This window comes from Delphinapterus leucas, chromosome 2 (assembly GCF_059928025.1).
Source record: "Delphinapterus leucas isolate spDelLeu-1000000601 "Yukka" chromosome 2, BTC_Dleu_Yukka2, whole genome shotgun sequence".
NCBI classification, from domain to species: Eukaryota; Metazoa; Chordata; class Mammalia; order Artiodactyla; family Monodontidae; genus Delphinapterus; species Delphinapterus leucas.
This window is the reverse complement of record NC_143130.1, coordinates 6,369,690-6,392,152: the sequence shown is the minus strand read 5'-3', so window position 1 is coordinate 6,392,152 and position 22,463 is coordinate 6,369,690. Positions and strand designations below refer to the sequence as shown.

The 22,463-nt window shown below is 38.9% G+C and overlaps 1 protein-coding gene across 3 annotated transcripts in view; it reads right to left on the bottom strand.

The window, feature by feature from the left end:
• MINDY3 (MINDY lysine 48 deubiquitinase 3) overlaps nucleotides 1-22,463 on the bottom strand; it is a 95,156-nt gene that overhangs the window by 39,344 nt on the left and 33,349 nt on the right. For 2 of the 3 annotated variants that reach the window (XM_022580580.2, XM_022580579.2), the window contains exons 9-10: nucleotides 18,479-18,549; nucleotides 13,280-13,360 (exon numbers count right to left, since the gene is read on the bottom strand). In XM_022580580.2, the coding sequence (XP_022436288.1) occupies nucleotides 13,280-13,360; nucleotides 18,479-18,549 (152 nt within the window). The remainder of the gene's footprint in view (nucleotides 1-13,279; nucleotides 13,361-18,478; nucleotides 18,550-22,463) is intronic. The other variant, XM_089906377.1, reaches the window with a different exon arrangement.

The following is a 22,463-nucleotide window of genomic DNA, read 5'->3' as shown; positions in this document are numbered from 1 at the left end:
GCATCACTGGTGCACCATAACTGGCCTAGCAAACATTAGCCACAGTGAAGAGGGGGCAGGCCCCTTCCCAGTTCTCCCACTGGCCCGGCTGGATACAGGGGGCTGAGGTGGGGCTGGCGGGGCTGAGACAGGAGCCCCCAGCCACTGTCTCCAGCGGACAGCCTGAGCCTTACTTAGCCTCCTGGTTTCATCTAAACCAGCAGCCTTTCTAGAGGCCCTCCCTCAGGTACGTCCCAGGGACAGAGGCACTGCCGCTGTGCCCAAGGCAAGGGCAGAGCTATGAACCTGCCCGGCTCAGTGGGCAGGAGGAGACTGCTGGCCGTGCTTTGGGTGCCTCCTCTTCCCGTCTCTGCAGGCACATCCATCGTCACGGCAACACTCAAGTACAGTCCCCTTCTGGGCCATGGCTCACAGGACCTCCCTTCTCCATCTGCATCCCAGGTTCATTCCAAACCTTTCTTGTGAACCTGTGCCCGCAAGGGTGCATGCTGCATCCCTGACAGCTCTTCAGGTGCCCACTTTCCAAGGAGTCTAGTCCAAGTCCAGGCGCAAGCCTAGGGGACCCCTAAAGGCAGAGGGTCTGCTTCACAGTGAAAAACACGCCTTGCAGAGTTTTTCTCTGGTGTTTCTCGGAAGTGCAGGAGAGAAAGGAGCAAACTGAAGGAGAAGACGCTTGCCAGCCTACAGAGCTGGTGTCAAAAAAAGTCCTTCCCAGAAATCTGGAGATGCAGAACGTCTCAACTGTGTCATCGGACTGTCCTCTCTTCACCAAGAAACCTTCTATTGGCGGGTTCTGTGAAAACCCTGCTGCTTGATGACTCTGAGTTCCTAAAAGGTCCCTGCAGTTAGATTCTGTGCTTTTCCCCCTCAATATTAACTAGAAAACTCCTATTTACATAGGATAGCAAGCTACATTTTTTCCAACCACGTTCTCTAAAATACATCAGAGTACAATATCATGTTTGTTGCTTCACACAGATGCTAAGATTAAAAAGATGACCATGTCTACACTGGATAGAAAAGATGACTTATAAAACATGGCAGAGTTCAATTTAAAAATTTAAAGATTACATAGAGAAGATGGTCATAAATTTGGTCTGAAGTCTTACAACCTGTTCATAAAGGTTATTAAAATTTATTTTCAACATTGACATTCAAATAAAACTCAACTGTGAAAAATCTCTCCCAGTCCTACAAAATGTGTTCAGTGATTCTCTATGGGTCAAGAAGACAGTTCCAATGATATAAAAATAAGTTCTGGGCCATTGGACATCTCAAATATCAAGTGATTTTATTAAGTAAACAGATGGCACTGAAATTTAAAATGACAAACTTATAACTCTTTTCTAAAAATTGTAATTACTTAGACTCCTAAAGATAAGCTGTTCATCTCGAAAAGAAAAACCAAAACAGTTATTTCACTGAATAGAAACAATTTTCTTACCCATCCTCAACCATGAAGGCAAATTTTAAATATGATAGCGTATATAATGTGACAATGTTTACTTACAAATACTCATCAAAATTGTTTTTATTCACTAATCTGGAGAAAGAATCTGTGTATGTTATGTGTATTTAAGTTGATCAGGCAGAAGAATAAAAGCAAGTTATTCTGTTTTTGTCTCCATATAGGATACTGCATGCATTAACTGTTATTTCTTGATTTATAAGCTTAAGATCTACTGAATAATTTTAACAACCTTATGGGAGTATATATAATTGCTTTACAATGGTATGTTAATTTCTGCTTTATAACAAAATGAATCAGCTATACATATACATATATCCCCATATCTCCTCCCTCTTGCGTCTCCCTCCCACCCTCCCTATCCCATCACTCAGGGTGGTCACAAAGCACGCGGCTGCTTCCCACTAGCTATCTATTTTACATTTGGTAGTGTATATATGTCCATGCCACTCTCTCACTTTGTCACAACTTACCCTTCCCCCTCCCTGTGTCCTCAAGTCCATTCTCTATGTCTGCGTCTTTATTCCTGTCCTGGCCCTACGTTCATCAGAACCATTTTCTTTTTAGATTCCATATATATGTGTTAGCATATAGGTATTTGTTTTTCTCCTTCTGACTTACTTCACTCTGTATGATAGACTCTAGGTCCATCCACGTCTCTACAAATAACTCAACTGCGTTTCTTTTTATGGCTGACTAATATTCTATGGTATATATGTGCCACATCTTCCTTATCCATTCATCTGTCGATGGACACTTAGGTTGCTTCCATGTCCTGGCTACTGTAAACAGAGCTGCAATGAACATTGTGGTACATGGCTCTTTTTGAATTATGGTTTTCTCAGGGTGTATGCCCAGTAAGTGGGATTGCTAGGTCATATGGTAGTTCTATTTGTAGTTTTCTAAGGAACCTCCATACTGTTCTCCATAGTGGCTGTATCAATTTACATTCCCACCAACAGTGCAGGAGGGTTCCCTTTTCTCCACACCCTCTCCAGCATTTATTGTTTGTAAATTTTTTGATGATGGCCATTCTGACTGTTGTGAGGTGATACCTCATTGTAGTTTTGATTTGCATTTCTCTAGTGATTAGTGATGTTGAGCATCCTTTCATGTCTTTGTTGGCAATCTGTTTATCTTCTTTGGAGAAATGTCTATTTAGGTCTTCTGCCCATTTTTGGATTGGGTCGTTTGTTTTTTTGATATTCAGCTACATGAACTGCTTGTAAATTTTGGAGATTAATCCTTTGTCAGTTGCTTCAACTGCAAGTATTTTCTCCCATTCTGAGGGTTCTCTTTTGGTCTTGTTTATGGTTTCCTTTGCTGTGCGAAAGCTTTTAAGTTTCATTAGGTCCCATTTGTTTATTTTTGTTTTTATCTCCATTTCTCTAGGAGGCGGGTCAAAAAGGATCTTGCTGTGATTTCTGTCATAGGTGTTCTGCCTATGTTTTTCTCCAAGAGTTTTATAGTGTCTGGCCTTACATTTAGCTCTTTAATCTCTTTTGAGTTTATTTTTGTGTCTGGTGTTAGAGAGTGTCCTAAATTTCATTCTTTTACATGTAGCTGTCCAGTTTTCCCAGCACCACAGATTGAAGAGGATGTCTTTTCTCCACCGTATATTCTTGCCTCCTTTATCAAAAATAAGGTGACTATAGGTGCATGGGTTTATCTCTGGCCTTTCTATCCACTGACATATATTTCTGTTTTTGTGCCAGTACCATACTGTCTTGATTACTGTAGCTCTGTAGTACAGTCTGAAGTCTGGGAGCCTGATTCCTCCAGCTCCATTTTTCTTTCTCAAGATTGCTTTGGCTAGTTGGGATCTTTTGTGTTTCCATACAAATTGTGAAACTTATTGTTCTAGTTCTGTGAAAAATGCCATTGGTAGTTTGATAGGGATTGGACTGAATCTGTAGATTGCTTTGGGTAGTAGAGTCATTTTCACAACGTTGATTCTTCCAACCAAGATAATAGTATATCTCTCCATCTGTTAGTATCATCTTTAATTTCTTTCATCAGTATCTTATAGTTTTCTGCATACAGACCTTTTGTCTCCTTAGGTAGGTTTATTCCTAGGTATTTTATTCTTTTTGTTGCAGTGGTAAATGGGAGTGTTTCCTTAATTTCTATTTCAGATTTTTCATCATTAGTGTATAGGAATGCAAGAGAGTTCTGTGCATTAATTTTGTATCCTGCTACTTTACCAAATTCATTGATTAGCTCTAGTAGTTTTCTGGTAGCATCTTTAGGATTCTCTATGTGTAGTATCATCTCATCTGCAAACAGTGACAGTTTTACTTCTTCTTTTCCGATTTGGATTCCTTTATCTTCTCTTATTGCCATGGCTAAAATTTCCAAAACTATGTTGAATAATAGTGGTGAGGTCTGGCAACCTTGTCTTGTTCCTGATCTTAGAGGAAATGGTTTCAGTTTTTCACCACTGAGAACGATGTTGGCTGTGGGTTTGTCACATATGGCCTTTATTATGTCGAGGTAGGTTCCCTGTATGCCTACTTTCTGGAGAGTTTTTTTAATCAAAATGGCTGCTGAATTTTGTCAAAAGCTTTTTCTGCATTTATTGAGATGATCATATGGTTTTTCTCCTTCAATTTGTTAATATGGTGTATCACATTGATTGATTTGTGTATATTGAAGAATCCTTGCGTTCCTGGGATAAACCCCACTTGATCATGGTGTATGATTGTTTGGATTAATGTGCTACTGGATTCTGTTTGCTAGTATTTTGTGGAGGATTTTTGCATGTATATTCATCACTGATATTGGCCCGTAGTTTTCTTTCTTTGTTACATCTTTGGTTTCGGTAACAGGGTGACAGTGGCCTCGTAGGGTGAGTTTGGGAGTGTTCCTCCCTCTGCTATATTTTGGAAGAGTTTGAGAAGGATAGGTGTTAGCTCTTCTCTAAATGTTTGATAGAATTTGCCTGTGAAGCCCTCTGGTCCTCAACTTTTGTTTGTTGGAAGATTTTTAGTTACAGTCTCAATTTCAGTGCTTGTGATTGGTCTGTTTATATTTTCTATTTCTTCCTGGTTCAGTCTTGGAAGATTGTGCTTTCCTAAGAATTTGTCCATTTCTTCCAGGTCGTCCATTTTATTGGCATATAGTTGCCTGTAGTAATCTTTCATGATCCTTTGTATTTCTGCATTGTCAGTTGTTACTTCTCCTTTTTCATTTCTAATTCTGTTGATTTGAGTCTTCCTTTTTTTCCTGATGAGTCTGGCTAATGGTTTATCAATTTTGTTTATCTTCTCAATGAAACAGCTGTTAGTTTTACTGATCTTTGCTATTGTTTCCTTCATTTATTTTTCATTTATTTCTGATCTGATCTTTATGATTTCTTTCCTTCTGCTAATTTTGGCGTTTTTTTTTCTTTCTTTCTCTTAATGCTTTAGGTGAACGGTTAGGTTATTTGAGATTTTCTTGTTTCTTGACGTAGGACTGTATTGCTATAGACTTCCTCTTAGAACTGCTTTTGCTGCATCCCATAAGTTTTGGGTGGTTGTGTTTTCATTGTCATTTGTCTCTGTATTTTTTGATTTCCTCAGTGATCTCTTGGTTATTTAGTAGCATACTGTTTAGCCACCATGTGTTTGTAGTTTTTAGTTTTTTTCTTGTAATTGATATCTAGCCTCACAGCACTGTGGTCGGAAAAGATACTTGATATGATTTCAATATTCTTAAATTTACCAAGGCTTGATTTGTGACCCAAATATGATCTATCCTGGAGAATGTTCCATGAGCACTTGAGAAGAAAGTGTATTCTGCTGTTTTCGGATGGAATGTCCTATAAATATCTATTAAGTCCATCTTGTTTAATGTATCATTTAAAGCTTGTGTTTCCTTATTTTCATTTTGGATGATCTGTCCATTGGTGAAAGTGCAGTGTCAAAGTCCCCTACTATGACTGTGTTACTGTCGATTTCCCCTTTTATGTCTGTCAGCATTTGCCTTATGTATTGAGGTGCTCCTATGTTGGGTGCATAAATATTTACAATTGTTATATCTTCTTCTTGGATTGATCCCTTGATCATTATGTAGTGTCCTTCTTTGTCTCTTCTAATAGTCTTTATTTTAAAGTCTATTTTGTCTGATAGGAGAATTGCTACTCCAGCTTTCTTTTGATTTCCATTTGCATGGAATATCTTTTTCCATCCCCTCACTTTCAGTCTGTATGTGTCCCTAGGGCTGAAGTGGGTCTCTTGTAGACAGCAGATATATGGGTCTTATTTTTGTATCCATTCAGCCAGTCTATGTCTTTTGGTTGGGGCATTTAATCCACTTACATTTAAGGTAGTTATTGATACATATGTTCCTATTACCATTTTCTTAATTGTTCTGGGTTTGTTATTGTAGGTCTTTTCCTTCTCTTGTGGTTTCCTGCCTAAAGAAGTTCCTTTAGCATGTTTTGTAAAGCTAGTTTGCTGGTGCTGAACTCTCTTAGCTTTTGCTTCGCTGTAAAGGTTTTAATTTCTCCTTCGAATCTGAATGAGATCCTTGCTACATACAGTAATCTTGGTTGTAGGTTTTTCCCTTTCATCACTTTAAATATGTCCTGCTACTCCCTTCTGGCTTGCAGAGTTTCTGCTGAAAGATTAGCTGTTAACCTTATATGGATTCCCCTGTATGTTATTTGTTGTTTTTCCCTTGCTGCTTTTAATATTTTTTCTTTGTATTTAATTTTTGTGATTAATATGTGTCTTGGTGTATTTCTCCTTGGATTTATCCTGTGTGGGACTCTCTGTGCTTCCTAGCCTTGATTGACTATTTCCTTTCCCATATTAGGGAAGTTTTCAACTATAATCTCTTCAAATATTTTCTCAGTCCCTTTATTTTTCTCTTCTTTTTCTGGGATCCCTATAATTTGAATGTTGGTGCATTTAATGTTTTCCCAGAGGTCTCTGAGACTGTCCTCGATTCTTTTCATTCTTTTTTCTTTATTCTTCTCTGTGGTATTATTTCCACTATTTTATCTTCCAGGTCACTTATCTGTTCTTCTGCCTCAGTTATTCTGCTATTGATTTCTTCTAGAGAATTTTTAATTTCATTTATTATGTTGTTCATCATTGTTTGTTTGCTCTTTAGGTCTTCTAGGTCCTTGTTAAACGTTTCTCATATTTTCTCCATTCTATTTCCAAGATTTTGGATCATCTTTACTATCATTACTCTGAATTCTTTTTCAGGTAGACTGCCTATTTCCTCTTCATTTGTTTGGTCTGCTGGGTTTTTACCTTGCTCCTTCATCTGCTGTGTGTTTCTCTGCCTTCTCATTTTGCTTAACTTACTGTGTTTAGGGTCTCCTTTTTGCAGGTTCGTAGTTCCCATTGTTTTTGGTGTCTGCCCCCAGTGGGTAAGGTTGGTTCAATGGGTTGTGTAGGCTTCCTGGTGGAGGGGACTGGTGCCTGTGTTCTGGTAGATGAGGATGGATCTTGTCTTTCTGGTGGGCAGGACTGCATCCAGTGGTGTGTTTTGAGGTGTCTATGTCCTTATTATGATTTCAGGCAGCCTCTCTGCTAATGGGTGGGGTTGTGTTCCTGTCTTGCAGTTGTTTGGCATAGGGTGCCCAGCACTATAGCTTGCTGGTCGTTGAATGGAGCTGGGTCTTAGTGTTGAGATGGAGATCTCTGGGAGAGCTTTTGCCGTTTGATATTACGTGGAGCTGGGAGGTCACTGGTGGACCAATGTCCTGAACTCGGCTCTCCCACCTCAGAGCCACAGGCCTGACACCCGGCCGGAGCATGAAGACCCTGTCAGCCACATGGCAGGGATCAGCTCCACGGACTGCGGGGGCCTTCAGGGGCACCCAGGCGCCAGGGGGGGACCATCCTCCCACAGCAGCCTCTAGGGTAGGGCCGATGTCAGACCACCAGGATCTATTGAATTCTTGTAATCAAAGACAACTTGGCACACTTACATCCCCTTTTCCCCCTTTATCAAGTACTAACATGCTTATATCACAATGTGAAATAAATCTTCAGTGTTTTCTGCTAATTTATTTCTTTAACAGCAATCTATAGAGCATGAACACTGTGCCTGACACTGTTCTTGGTGTTAGGAAACAGAAGCAAAACAGACCAAAATCCTGCTGTCGTAAAGCTTACTAGTGAGGCAGGTAATACATAAAACAAATAAGTAAGATATATAGTATGTGCCTAGTAACCAGGATTTATTAAAACCTTACATTTCAATAAAAAGACAAACAACCTAATTCAAAAATAGACAAGGGACCTGAATAGACAATTCTCCAAAGAAGATATACAAATAGGCAAAAAGCACATAAAAAGATGATCAACATCATCAGTCATGAGGAAAATGTAAATCAAACCACAAAGACCACTTAGCTGCAACTAAGAGTCCACATGCTGCAAGTAAGAAGTCTACATGCTGCAACTAAGAGCCCGCAGGGCTGCAACCAACACCCAGTGTGGCCAAAATAAATAAATAATATTTTTTAAAAAAATCTATTTTTGGGGGAATTCCCTGGTGGTACAGTGGTCGGGACTCCTCACTTTCACTGCCAATGGTATGGGCTCAATCCCTGGACAGGGAACCAAAATCCCGCAAGCTGCGTGGTGCGGCATGCCCCGCCCCCCCCCCGCCAAAAATAAATCTATTTTCGAGAATGAGCGGGAGAGAGAATCTTAATGAAAAGGGGGAAAGGATGGGGTTGAGCTTTTAGAAAAGGTGGCTAGAGAAGGCCTCACTAAGGAGGTGACACTTGAATGCTGACCTGAAGGTAGGAAGGAATCCTTAATACAGACATCTGATGCAAGATCCTAAAGGGAAGGGCAGGGGCAGAGGGCTTGCCTCACTTTTGAGGCAGAGGGAAGGCCACCGTGGCCAAGCAAGACAGGAGGGGAGAGTAGTAGGAAATGAGATTAGAGGGCAACAGGGAATCTGATTAGCAAAGGAAGGGCCTGGGGGGTCATTCTAAGGACTTTGGCTTTTACTCTTAGTGAAAAGGGAGCCAATGACGTGAAGTGACTTACATTTTAATGGGCTCCTTTTAGTCCTGAATTGAGAAGCTACTACAGACCCATGAAGGGCAACAGCATGGTCTAGTCATCAGTTAGGAAGCTAGAGCAATGACGGAGGAAAGAGAATTCTCCAATTTGTCTTTCAAATCTTTCAGTGAGTTTTCAGTTTCTCTTTCGTCCTTCAAATGTTCTGTCCTTATTGCCTCCATAGTTTCATGGATATAATAACTTCTCTTATGGTTTTTGGTTTTTTGAAGTTTTTCTTTGATGCCTTCACTGTCTCTAATCTTTTGGGTTCCTTTTTCCTTATTTGCTTTTATTTCTGTTTTTCTTTTTCTTTTTTTTGGCCAAGCCACTTGGCTTGCAGTATCTTAGTTCCCCAATCAGGGACTGAACCCGTGCCCCCTGCAGTAAGAGCGTGGAGTTCTAACCACTGGAATGCCAGGGAAGTCCTTGATTTCTGTTTTTCACGTTAGCATTCCTCAAATATCTGATGATCCTTGGTGGTCTGCTAATATGTGGAAAAACTAAAAAGCACTGTCTGTGTGGGCAGGACTTGGAAACCTCACTGTGAGATTATTTGGTTGGGCCGCTTCATTGCAGTATCTTGACCTGGTCAATTTGGCCAAAGAAAAATAAATTACTTTAATCATGAGTGGGTACATTCAACAAGTGCAAAGCTGCTGAGATCTTATCATTAAAAACACACATCTCATGAGGCTTCTCACCCCTCATCTATCCGAGCCACTCTATCACCAAGTCCTGTCAGCTTAACTCAGGTATAAATCTCTCAAATTTATACGCAGTTGATCCTTGAACAATGCAGGGGTTGGGGGTGCTGACCCTCACTCAGCACCATCGAAAACTCACATTTAACTTATAATCGGTCCTATGTATCCATGGTTCCTCTGTATCCGTGGTTCCGCATCCACGGATTCAACCACCTGGGGATCCAACCAACTGGGAAGTGTGTAGGATTTGCTATGGAAAAATAATCCGTGTGTAAGTGGACCCGCTCAGTTCAAACCTGGTGTTGTTCAAGCTGTACTTCTATCCATCTCTATCATCATTCCCCTGGACCAAACTACACTTTGCTCACCAGGAAGACTACGGGAGTCTTGTTCACCCACTCCTAGGATATCCTTCGGTGTCTGTCTTCCACAACTGGCCAGAGTGATCTTTACAAAGTGCATTTTTAGTCCTGTTCCCTTCCTTCATATCTCCCCCCCAAACTACTCCCACCAATTTTTGAAGTCTAGTGGCGGTCCTTACTCTTAGAAGAGAGTCGCATGGGCTGCCTACCTTTGCAGCCTCCTCCCGCCCCCGGCCCCGCCCCCAGTTCTCAGCGCTCCCGCTCTTCTCTCCGTTGCTCACACCACAGTCCTTTCTTCTATGGCTGTTTGCTTGCTCCAACTGTTTCTTTAAGTAGGGAATGCTCTTTTTTCCCTCTCCCTGCAGTTTCATCTTACTGATGCCTCAGGGCTCACTTTCAACATCAATTCCTCAAGGAGACGTTCCTAATCTTCCTTAAAGCTTTACAGACCTGTGTTTTGTTAGCATCCATCACAGCTGTAATTTTATAAGTGTGACTCTTTGATTAATGCCTCCCCCATTAAAATGCACACTTCCATAAAAACAGGTGCCTAATCCTTTCCCTTACCATGTATTCACAGCACCCTGCATAATACCAGGCACATATTATACGCTCTGTAAATATCTGACAAGTGGGTATATACGTGAAGGCAGAGAACTGCAACTATTACCACCTCCAGTGTGTAAGTCACATGAAGAAGGTGACTGCTTTTCAAAGGCATTTTACAATGCCAAATTACAGACTGCCTTGAAAACTGTGACCTTAAAACATGCTTTTCTACTTCATCGTAATCAGGACAAAGAAATCAGCACACAAAATACATTTCCAGACAAACAAACACACCAGTTTTACAGAAAAAGATCTAAACATTCACATTAAGGTCTGGGGCAGGTGGGGGGCCGGGAACAAAACTCTGTTGTTCATTTCAGGCCAAGAACATAAAGTGAACCTACCTACCAGAAACAAAGAAACCAAAAATCAAACAGAATATCAAAAACAAAGCCACAGCTAAAATTACTTGTGCAAATACATAAATATCCAAGAAAGAATGACCAAATAATGGATCTTGTTGTAACATAAAGAAAAGCAAAATTGACAGTATTTTCTATATGATAAAGACTATATAAATACTGCTTCACTTAAAAAAATTTAAAATTGGACCTAGTAAATGCTATCAAGTATCATCAATGTTATTTACCATTTACATGTTCTTCCAGCTTTAGAATACTTTATTTCAAAGGGAAAATTTTTTTACCTGTAACTCTATAAAGATAACATGTTCAAGCAATCCAAATTCAGTTGTGCTAAAATTCACGGAAAAGGAAGTACCCGTGCTTTTAAGAAGCTTCAGAGTGAGTCATGAGGACATATTTTTAGAAGATATAAACGTCACTGGAACCCAACTGTAGGAAAATTCGTGCAAAGGCTTTATTCATTAAACTAATGAATTTCTCTACAGTATGTGCCAGTCTATATACCAGATGGGGAAAACACAAAGGTAAGTATCAAAACAATCAGTACAAAATTTAAGAGTTCTAAAAGAGAGATAAGGTATTTGGAATACCTGGTCTTTATGATTTATAACAGTAGAAGAACCTGAAATCTTAACGTAAGCTTTTCTATAATCACTTTATGTGTGTGTGCACTTTCCTATCAGGATTATTAGCAGCTTCAAGGATGCAAATACATGAAGACAGATTTAAAAACCCTGACTGACATCCATGGTGTACGCTGAGTGTGTTTTGTCAGGTCCACAACTGGTGTGGCAGGGTTTTTAAAGTTTTTCTATGTACTTCATGGCTCAATTCCACTTTTCAATGCAGTGGCTGGGGCCTACGGATAAGAAGATGAATGAGAGAGTCCGTGCCCCACGCAAGGCTCACTGCTGACCACGGGCCATGCAAAGAAAGGCGCGGGTAGTAGCAACGGTGCATCATGTGATAAATGCAACAGCACAATGGACCCACTGCTATGGGAACAACAAAGAATACCAGGACAGGTAGGTAAGGAGTGTCTACTCCATAGAAAGGTGGGTATCATTCACTCCCATGACTCTCTCAACATACCTAACCTTTCGATGTTTGAAAACAAAATGTCTGCATATTTACATAGTGCAAGTGACACTGTTCCTTCTATTAACCTTCCGTGAAACCTCTTCTGCTGTTCTGACAACAGAATCATTTCTTAAATATCAGTCATAAAATTTAAGGTTTAAAATATTTTCATCTTACTATCTTTTATATTTGACACGTATAGTTTGATAGAATTTATTAGTTTTCCTAATGTTAAAGAATAGGGTTGGTGATAAAAATAATAATTGGCTTGAAAATACATTTCTGTATGTGAATTGGAATTGATTTCCTTTTCTGGAAATTTATAACACTTGACACTAAAATGAGTCAAATGATGAAATCCTCACAGGCAGGAATTAGTTGTTTAGGTTCTGTAGTTTACATTTGCTTTTAACTTCTTCCTCTCTACTTCAGGAGGAAAATATATAGCAAAAGCTGTCAGACGAAATGTAACAAATCAGTATGGTCTGTACTCTTACGGTTGTATTTTATAGCTTTCCCTGTTTAAGGAAAGGTAAGTATGTTTCTTTCACTAAATCCACTAGCTGGATGTTTGCCAGCACAATAAAAGTGAATACAGTAATAAATAATGAAATAGATCCACAAAACTTAGCACTGTCAGTTCAGTCTTTGGTACAATTTATACAATTCATACTTCTTACAGACACAAATAAAGTACTTTAACAAGTACAAGCTGAAAAAGCACGTTGAGTAATCAGGAAAGTGCAACAGAATTAAGAAACATCAAAAATATAATGATATATTTTCTTCCTTTAGTCCAACATCTAGCAACTCTATGTAGGCATACCAGAAATGTTTAATAAATGTAGAATAATGAAAACGGCAATGATGACGGTGACAACAGCTAAGATATACTGGGCATTTAACTTGTACTAGGTACTGCTAATTGTTTCATATTTAAGCCTGACAACAATCCTAAGAGCAAGGCACTATTATTAAACCCTATTTTAAAGACACGGGAGAAGAGGCTGAGCCATGTTAGGAGGTGGCATGGTTGGGATTCTAACGAAGGCTGTCTGACTTCAAGGCTCTTAACCACTCAATTGTGGAAAAAGAAATATTATAAAGGCTGGGATTTAGCAACAGTTTTGTTCCAAGAATTTTATAACAAACATATTCAAATGTATTTAATCTATTTCAATATTGTAATATTGTATCTACTAAAACTGTAGGAAATATTCCATCCTGAAAGAGCAACTGACTTGTATACCACTGAACTATTAACAGATTTTAAAATGCTTTTTCCTAGATGTTATAACTAAAACTATTTTATATCACGTAAGTTAGATTCTTATCCTCTCTGCAAAAGAGTAACCCAAAACATTTAATTTCAATTATTTTCACCATAACACAAGTGATTTCTGAAAAAAATCAAGAGCCAAAGTTCTAAAGTTGGAAAAGATAAAGAAATTATAAGTAAATCATGACTGATTTTACTGAAATGATTCCAAAACCAAAGCAGTACAACAGTACGTCCTTTAGTATTAACTTTTTAGATTTTGAAACAATCCACTTCACAGTGGGAATGCACTGAAGTCTGTACAAAGACCCAAACTAAACATGGACTTATATTACTTGTTTGCCTGATGTCATACATACAAAAAAAAAAAAAAAAATCCTGCAATAAGCATACCTTGGCAAAAAATACGGTGAGGTGAGTTTCACTGCCAACAATCCAAATAGGGAATTTTGGAGATTTCAAGTAAGAACCAACCTAGAACAAATGTAGCAAAATAAATAAACAAATGAAAATTTTATACTGCCTGTTAAATATCTGCCAACGAGTATCTGAAGCGTAACTGAAGTGTCTAATTCATATTGAAAGGGAACAATGGGTTGTGCCAGAATGCCTTACCCATAATGGTCAAATGCTAAGTGTAAAAATGAGTGTTATAAAGACTGTCAGGGCTAAGTTTCTACTGCACCTTTCCACTAGAAGAATAATACAGATTTAACACAGCTAAAAAGAATTAGTTTAGCTCTAAGAATCATTCTCAGGTTTCACTAAAGATCCTAGACAAAATGACCACTTCTAGAATTTCAGATTGGTACCTCAAACCCTAAAACTATAACCTTGACAACAATTATCAGGAAAATAATTATAAATTAACAAGTGAGTAGATATATGAATAAATAAGGGGAAAAACCTGAAGAACATTCTGTCTTCAAAGAACCTGGGGCAACACAGTAATCTCTCTAAAGCAAAACACACACTCCCAAACATTTAAGAATATAAAAGAATCCTGTCATTTGATTCTTCATGGTAGGAAGTAAATTCAAAGTTTTACAGTATTAAGTCTCTTTAAAATATGTAAGAAGTTATACTTTATAGCCTGCCTTCGAGGTTATATATTTAATATAAAAATGACAGTACCCCAAATTTGAGAGTATCATTTTTTTGTGCGTGACCGAGAAAAAAAAAGCTTAAAATTCAACAGACTTGTGAACGCGGATCACGTTCACATGAATCACCCACACTCTTAGATGGACAAAGACTCTGACAACTAACCTTACCAATCACATGTGCTGAATTTTCTTTTCTCACACAGACTCCCTAGAACTGGAAAATTCCAAGTGGCTGCTCGCAGCAGTCAGGGCCAACTATTCGCCCCTAAGCAGCCAAAAGCCCTGCTCTGGTGCCCGGCTTTCAACCACCCTTTGGAACTGACTGCTATCATTAGGAGGGAAATGGGAAAGAGGCAGGTACTCTTTTGTATTCGGGGATCGTAAAGCTAGTATCTTTGACCTACGAGGACGGGGAGGGATGAGCGGATGTGCTAACAGCAGTGGTGAACCAGCAGAGGAGGAAGGATGGTTTGAGGACAACAGAAAAGTGTTAACAGCACAAGGACAAAGAAACAGGAAAAGCTCTGGTCACAGTTCAGAGTGAAGGGATTTTAGAGGTGTTCAGTGCAAGGCCTTCCACTTTACATAAGGAAGCTGCGAACTCCACAGGACCTGTGCTTGGCCGGAATTCAGACAGCTAACTAGTACAGAGCTGGGGTCAAAGCTCAGGTTTTATAATTCCTCATGTGGCAGCTTTCTATTACATCACGCTGCCTCTTGTAGTGAAAAGTTCAGGTGCTGTTTAACTTCTCCTTCAGAAAAAGTGTGTGTGTATATATATGTGTGTGCGTTTAAGGTAGAAGTAAAACATGAGGATAAAATTACAAACAGTGGGATCAAAGGGTAAATGAGTGCTGAGCTCACGAAGTGTTTGTAATAAGAAAAATAAATAAAAGAAGGCATAAATGGAGCAACCACTTTGGAAAACAGTTTGACAGTTCCTCCAAAAGCTACGTATATAACTACCATATGACCAAGTAATTTCACTCCTGGGTATACACTCAAGACAAATAAAAACATGCTCGCTAAAGACATATATTAATGTTCATAGCAGTATTATGCATAATAGTCAAAAATCAGAAACAAGCCAAATGTCCATCAACTGATAGATAGAAAAATGAAACTGATATAAACTGATATATCATACAATAGAATATTATTTGGTCATACAAAGGAATGAAGTACTAATACATGTTAAAACATGAATGAACACTGAGAACATCATGCTAAGTGAAAGAAGCCAGACACTAAAGGCCACATACTGTAGGATTCCATTTAAATGAAATGTCCAAAACAGGCAAAACTGCAGAGACAGAAAGTTGCCAGGGGCTGGGGAGGAACGAGGAGGCGACAGCTAAAGGGTTTAGAGCAGGAGTCCCCAACCTTTTTGGCCGGTTACGTGGAAGACAATTTTTCCATGGACCGGGGTTGCAGGGGAGTGGGGGGAATGGGGGCGGGGGCGGATGGCTCAGGCGGTAATGCGAGCAATGGGGAGCAGTGGGGAGTGGCAGATGAAGCTTCGCTTGCTCGCTCGCCCGCCGCTTACTTCCTGCTGTGAGGCCTGGGGTTTGGGGACCCCTGGTTTAGAGGATCTTTTTGGAGAGAGGAAAACATACTGAAATTAGATAGTGGTCATAATGGCACAGCCCTAAGAATATACGGAAAAACCACTCAATAACACACTTTAAAATGGTGAATTTTATGCATGAGTTATATATGAGTTTTTTAAAAGGTGCACAGCCAAAAGCACTGAGTCACCTTTTATCTCGCGCGTGCGCGCGCACGTGTACAGGGGCAGGAGAGGGAAAGAGAGAGAGAGAGAGACCTAGAGAGCCCGTGAGAGAGACTGTTTCATTTGTCTTAATGAACACATATGAGCAAAATGATATGAAAATGTTAATTTCAATTTTAAAGGGCAATTTGCTGCACTATCAAAGAACAGGGAGATGTTCAGATTCACAAAACTAATACAAACACAATTATTCCCTTAACGCCATTTCTCTAAATGTTTGATGATAAGTGAATGTATATATATTTTCAGAAGGATATCTACAGTTATATACAGATGAGCACCAGAGTGTAAGAGAGAGTGTTTTTTTGTTTTTGTTTTGTTTCTTTAATGCTGTCTTAACTCAGCTTTGAGGCCCTGACTGGGGGCTGGTCAATTCCCTTAAAAAAGACAGCTCATAAGTCCAAACCCCAGACACCTGACATGTCTCCCCACCCCAGGCCACTCTGCATGGCCCTAATCACTCTGGAGTCAGGCCCCAGACAACAAGGGACAACTCCCAAGCCCAGAGCTCACCCAAACTATTCAAACCAGCCAGGTCACAGGGAGCCCAGGCAACCCAGCTAACTCCATCCCAATTTCCACACGTAAGCTGCTCCCTAGGGCTGCAGCCTGCTGTTGCCTTGTCCCCAGGTATAATTCTCTTCTTGGCCCTGCCTGGTAGCATTCTCTTGTTTGGAGCTGTAGGTCACAGAGTTCTGCCTTTCATCTATCTGAGTATCAGTATGCTGTATCCCACCATTAAAAATATCTTTAAACCTAGAAAACACCATAGTTACCGCTAGAACACTAGAGCAGTAACACTAGGTTGGCACTAGAGCAATAATACTGGAGTAACAGGAGAATATACAGCAGCTAATGACTTCCCACTAAGATCTTGGGGATAAAACAGACGTTCCTCTGTTCTATCTAACAGTTAAAGAAAAGCAAATGCACATATTTAAAAAATTACAATTCTGGTGAAATTGTCTGCTCATTCATTCAACAAATATTGACTGAGCATCTAATATGTACCCAGAAAGACAATGTGCCTGCCTTCAAAGAGTTCATATTCCATTAGGGACAACAGAAAAACAAATTCAAGATTAAAAAAAAGATAACTAAATCAATAAAAAAGATCACTGCAAAGTGATTATTCCTATGAAATAATGTGAAAGAGTCACTGAGGGAATGGTCTAGGAAAGGGTCTTTGAGGCACAGTCTGAGGTAGAGTCTGAAGGAGAGCGTGAGCCATCCATTTAAGAGCTGGAGTATTCCAGGCAGAAATGAAGGAAGTACGAAAAGGCTCACCAGGCAGGAAAGGGCCTGGCGTGTATGAAAAACTGACAGGAGACCAGTGTGGCTGGAGCACAGCAATGGAGAGAGTGCAACCAACTCTGGAAGGACAGACAGAATCCAGACCATCAGGGCCTTAAGGCCACAGGGTGAAGATTTCAAAATATATCATCTTCGCACCCCATCTGCCTGCAAAACACACACCACACACTTTTTAGAAAACAGCTTCACTGACGTATCTTTGACTTACAAAAATTCTATGTATTTAAGGTGTACAACTTGATGCCTGGATATATGTACACACCATAAAAAGATCACCACAATCAAGCTAAGTAACATATCCACCGCTTCTGTGTGGTCACCATTTTTTACGTGCACACACCCTTTTAGGAATATGAGCGTCTGCGGGTGTGCTGGGGAGGAGATGCAGTTTGATTCTCCAGTCGCTAGGCTGCCTCAGAATAGCTTTACCTTGTGTAATTAAAGTCACTGAAAATACAAGAGTTGCTACTGTTTGACAGTACAATTACTACTAATGAATAAGGGCAGGATGACACCTATTTGATTATTTGATTATCATATCCCTGTCACCCCTGTCCAAGTGTTGTCATGAAAGAGGAATGCTGTCTGGTAAAAAAGAAAGGGAGGGGAGGAAGGGAAGGAAGGCAGAAAGGAAAAAAGAAAGAAAGACACTGTTATTGTTACTAAAAATAATCAACCACTGCTATGGAACCACCATTCTAAAATGGAAAAGAATATGAGAGCTACTTCCTTCTTTCCCCCAAATCAGAACATCTTATTAAGCGCAAATCATTAACGATTTAAACTCCATTTAAAACTATTTGGAATATCCAATAGGTATTTCAGAATGTGCAGGAAAGCTATGAAATATATATCAAAAAACGAGAGTTTCATGGCAGTTCCTAATTCTAGCACATGTGTTAAAGAGTTGAATGCTGTGAAGTGCTTGGATTTTGTTTTTTAGTGTGAAATCAGTTTTCAGATGAAAAAGACAAGTTAGAATTTCAGGCATTTAGCAGATTCTTTTTCTTTGCCTGATAAATTTTTTCAGCGAAGCATACTGTTAGTGAGGAACAAACAGGGCATTCTTTCCCCTCAGTTTACCCAAAACTATATTTATATTCGATAATGGATATCTGTTTTTATAAATTATTTCATGCTGGGTTCTGCCCCCGACCCTCAAAAAGGAACAAGCCTCAAAAACTAAGGAGACTCAGCATGATCAGCCAGCTTAACTCCATCCTTGATAAGCCTGTCAGTTCAGGAAGGGTGGTCAGAAAAGAACTGAGAGTACACACTGTCTGTAGTAAGCTAAAATATGTTGTCCCACGAGAAAAATGCTCTCTGCAACAGTGGACATGTGAATAAAAACCATTCAAAGTATCTTAAAAAGCAACTTACCTTACAGTATCTTAATGCTTCCATTAGTGTTAAGAATCCTACAGCTGCTTGTTCATGTATACCAAGAAGTTCTGCAACAAAAAAGTTAGCACTGCATTAGCATATAAATCTGAAAAGCACTTCAATGTAAATATATATGTAAACATATATATATTCTACACCAAAACTTTTACCCAAAACTGTACTTTAAAGCTCAGCATATATTTATTGTTAGGAGTTGATTGTTAGGAGTTCACATCAAGTCATCATGACAGTACTACTCATTATAAAATACCATTAAATTAGGTAGTGGGTAATGTGATCCTTCAGATGTACATTAAATGTATTTATAAAACTTTATATTCAATGTTAACTTTTGATGGACATTTGATACCATTCCTCTCTCCCATAAACAAACACAGGCAGCATGCTTAAGACTGGGGAAATAAGGATGAACAGAACACAGTAACTGCTTTACGAAGGCTAAGAGCTTATCAAAGGAGGCAGATGAAAAAACTTGTGCTCTCTTTATATGAACACACACATCCTATAGTAGTATTAAAGCATCTGCTTACTGTGTTAGGGAAGGCGTACACAACTGGTAACATCTGAGTTGAATCTTGTAGCATATGTAGGAATTTTCCAGGCCAAGAAGAGGATAAGAAGAAAATTCAAAGCAGAGGAAATGGCAAAGAACTATGATAAATCAATGTATCTAAGGGGTGAAGAATTTGTCAAAGCTTCCTTAAAGGTTTCTAGCCTGGGGAACTTGATAAATGGTGATTAACTAAGGGAAAGAATTAAGAAAAAGTAGGTTCTAAAGTGGCGTGAAGAGAGAATATGAGTTTGGTTTTAGACAAGCTAGGATTGAGGCGCCATTAGGACTTCTAGCTAGAGACGGATACACAACTAGAAGTAAGGCTCAGGAACACAGAATAGAAATCAGGGTTGGATGTAAAGTTTGGGGAATCGCCTGCATAGAGATGAGAGTTGACATCATGGAAATGGGTAAGAAAGAATAGAAAAAGCATAGAAAATGAAAAGACAGATTATTCCACATCAGAGATGTAACTGTGATGGTAATAAAGTCTTTTCAGACTACAGCTTTCAGCTAAAGTACATCAAGTACCACTATAATAGTAATTTGGATCCACACATATTTCTAAAAAGCATGTTTTTTTCCGGTTAAAAATTATGTCCACTGTAAACACAATGTATATATAACTCTACATCCTTTTTACCATCTGGTTATATATCATCCATTTTCCTATTAGGATATTATGTTTTTCTTATCAATTAATGTAATAATATCAACGTATTTGCTTTTGTTGTAAATATTTTACTGTGTACCCTGAAGTACAACATCCAGATGGTGTAAACCAAGAACTTGTTGCTTAAGCTTTAAGCTTTGTAAATTCAAAATTAACAGAATGCACGTATACATAGAGTTTGTATTTTTTCACAAACTTCTTACAGGCAGAGAAGACATAGTGATAGTTCCCAAATTTTGGTTATGATCCTTAGGGATGCCTAAGTCCCTTTTAGAGACTACATGAAACCGAAATGATTTACATGAAAAGACGTTAATCGTCTTTTTCACTCTTACTCTCTCATGAGTGTATAGTGGGGTTTTCCAGAGGCTAACTGATACGTTATTTCCCAACAGATTGAATCTATAAACAGATATGAGAATCCAGCTGTCTGCTAATAAACTAGACATTAAAGGGATTTGCAAAATTTTAAAGCAATGTCACTCTTCTTACGAAATTTTTTTCTGATTTGGGAAGATAGTTTAATTAAAAATATTTATATTTAAAGTAATTTTAAAATGAATACATCTTTTAAAATTTCTCAGTCTTAATTTTTAACAAAAAACCCAGTGATTATTATTTTCTTATAAACCAAATAAGCGAGAGCTTTTTGGGATCCTCACTATATTTAATAGTGTAAAGGTCATGAGACCAAAAAATCTGAGAATCGTTGAATTATAGCCTTCAAAGGAAAAAGAGCAGCCCAAACAGGCAGCGATGGTCCTCCACAGCCTTTCGAATTTTTTCCTCCTCTTCCTTCCAAAATGTAAGCAGCACTAAATGTTTTCAAGTTCAAAGAATACATGTTAAGAAACATTTTCACACTTTAATTTCTAAAATCAGTTACCACCACCTAGTGTTACAACTTGATACTACATCATCTATTTCCTTAGAATTGTAAACAAATGTCTAGAATAGTATATTTATAATATCATGCTACTAAATATAGCAAATTAGCTGTTCATAATTCTTGAATAATGAATTGTTCAGATTAGGTCAGTAATCACACGTTTAGGTATGTTGTTTGAATGGTAGCATTAAAAATGTGTTAACTCCTATTTCCTTAAACAGGACATGTCCTTATAATTTTTATCTTCTTTTGATAGCTAAAGTGCATCATTAAGAATATTTATTGTACAAAGTTGTAATTATAGTGAGGATATACTATCCTCATATTAAAACTTACAGAATTTAGTTATAAGAGACTTCATAAGTCTCAAAGAAGTCTGCTTACATTTGCAGAAAATTCTAATAATTAAGTCATTACATTTCAGAATTTTCTGTCTAACTTCGTTTTCTTACCCTAGCATTTAAGACTAATCATGGTGATTGTCTACCAACCTTTCCATTCAGTCAGTGGCACTGTACCTAAATGCAGAGTTTTGTATTCCTGAGTTTGCTTTTCTATAGCCTTCTCCTCCACTCCCAACTATCACTTCTCACTACTGTCAGGGTGTCTACAGAAGTCCTTCTTGGGCCTTTCAAACTTGATGCTGACTTGGAAAGCAGATAACTGCACTACATTTATTTAACAAACATGCTCTGGGTGCCGAGTATGCAAAAGAACAATGCTAAGCACAGTGTAGGAATACAAAGGTACCACTGGGAATATGAAGACGAAGAAGCAAAGAGCCTCTCTGCAAACCATGTATCTGATGAGGGGTTAATATCCACAATATATAAGGAACTCCTACAACTCAGCTGCAAAAGACCAAATAACCCAGAAAGCAAAAGAAGACGCCAAAACAAAAAAATCTGGGCAAAGGACTTAGACATTTCTCTAAAGAATACATAAAATGGCCAACGGTATATGGAAAGATGCTGAACATCACTGATCATCAGAGAGGTGCAAACTGAAACCACAATGTTAGGCTAACCATCCTCAAGAACACAAAAGATAAATGCCGGGGAGGGTGTGTAGAATCTGAATCCTTGTACACTGTTGGTGGGGATCTAAAATGGAAAACACGATGGAGGTTCCTCAAAAAAATTAAAAATAGAACCATCATATGATCCAACAGTTCCACTTCGGTGTATTTAGTCCAAAAGAATGAAATCAGGATCGCAAAGAGATATCTGCATTCCCATGCTCACTGCAGCGCTGTTCACAATAGCTGAGAAACTGAAACAACCTAAGTGTCTAGAAACAAATGAATGGGTAAAGAAACTGTGCAATATCCATACAATGGAATATTGTTCAGGCTTACAAAAGAAGGGCATCTTATTATATGTGCACGTGTATGAACCTCGAGGACCTTATGCTAAGCGACATATGCCAGTCACAGAAGGAGAAATACTGCATGATTCCACTTAGATGAGGTTTCTAAAATAGTCGAACTCCTAGAAGCTGAGAGTACAAGGGTGGTTTTGCCAGGAGCTGGGAGGAGGAGATGGGGTGGGGAACTGCTGTTCCACAGACGGAGACTTTCCGTGACGTAAGACGAATAAGTCGTAAAGATCTGCTACACAATCTTGTACCTACAGTTAACACCATACTTAAAAATTCGTTACAGGATAGATCTCACGTTAAATGTTCTCACTACAGTTAAAAAAATTCAACCCCTCCACCCCCTCCAAAAAAACCAAAGTAGAATGTGGTAAGTGCCATGAAGGCAAAGTGCTCAGAGGCAGGATGGATGACCTGCAGCTGTGGGAATCAGGAAGTGCCCCGGGGAAGGGAGGGCACACGAAGTGCG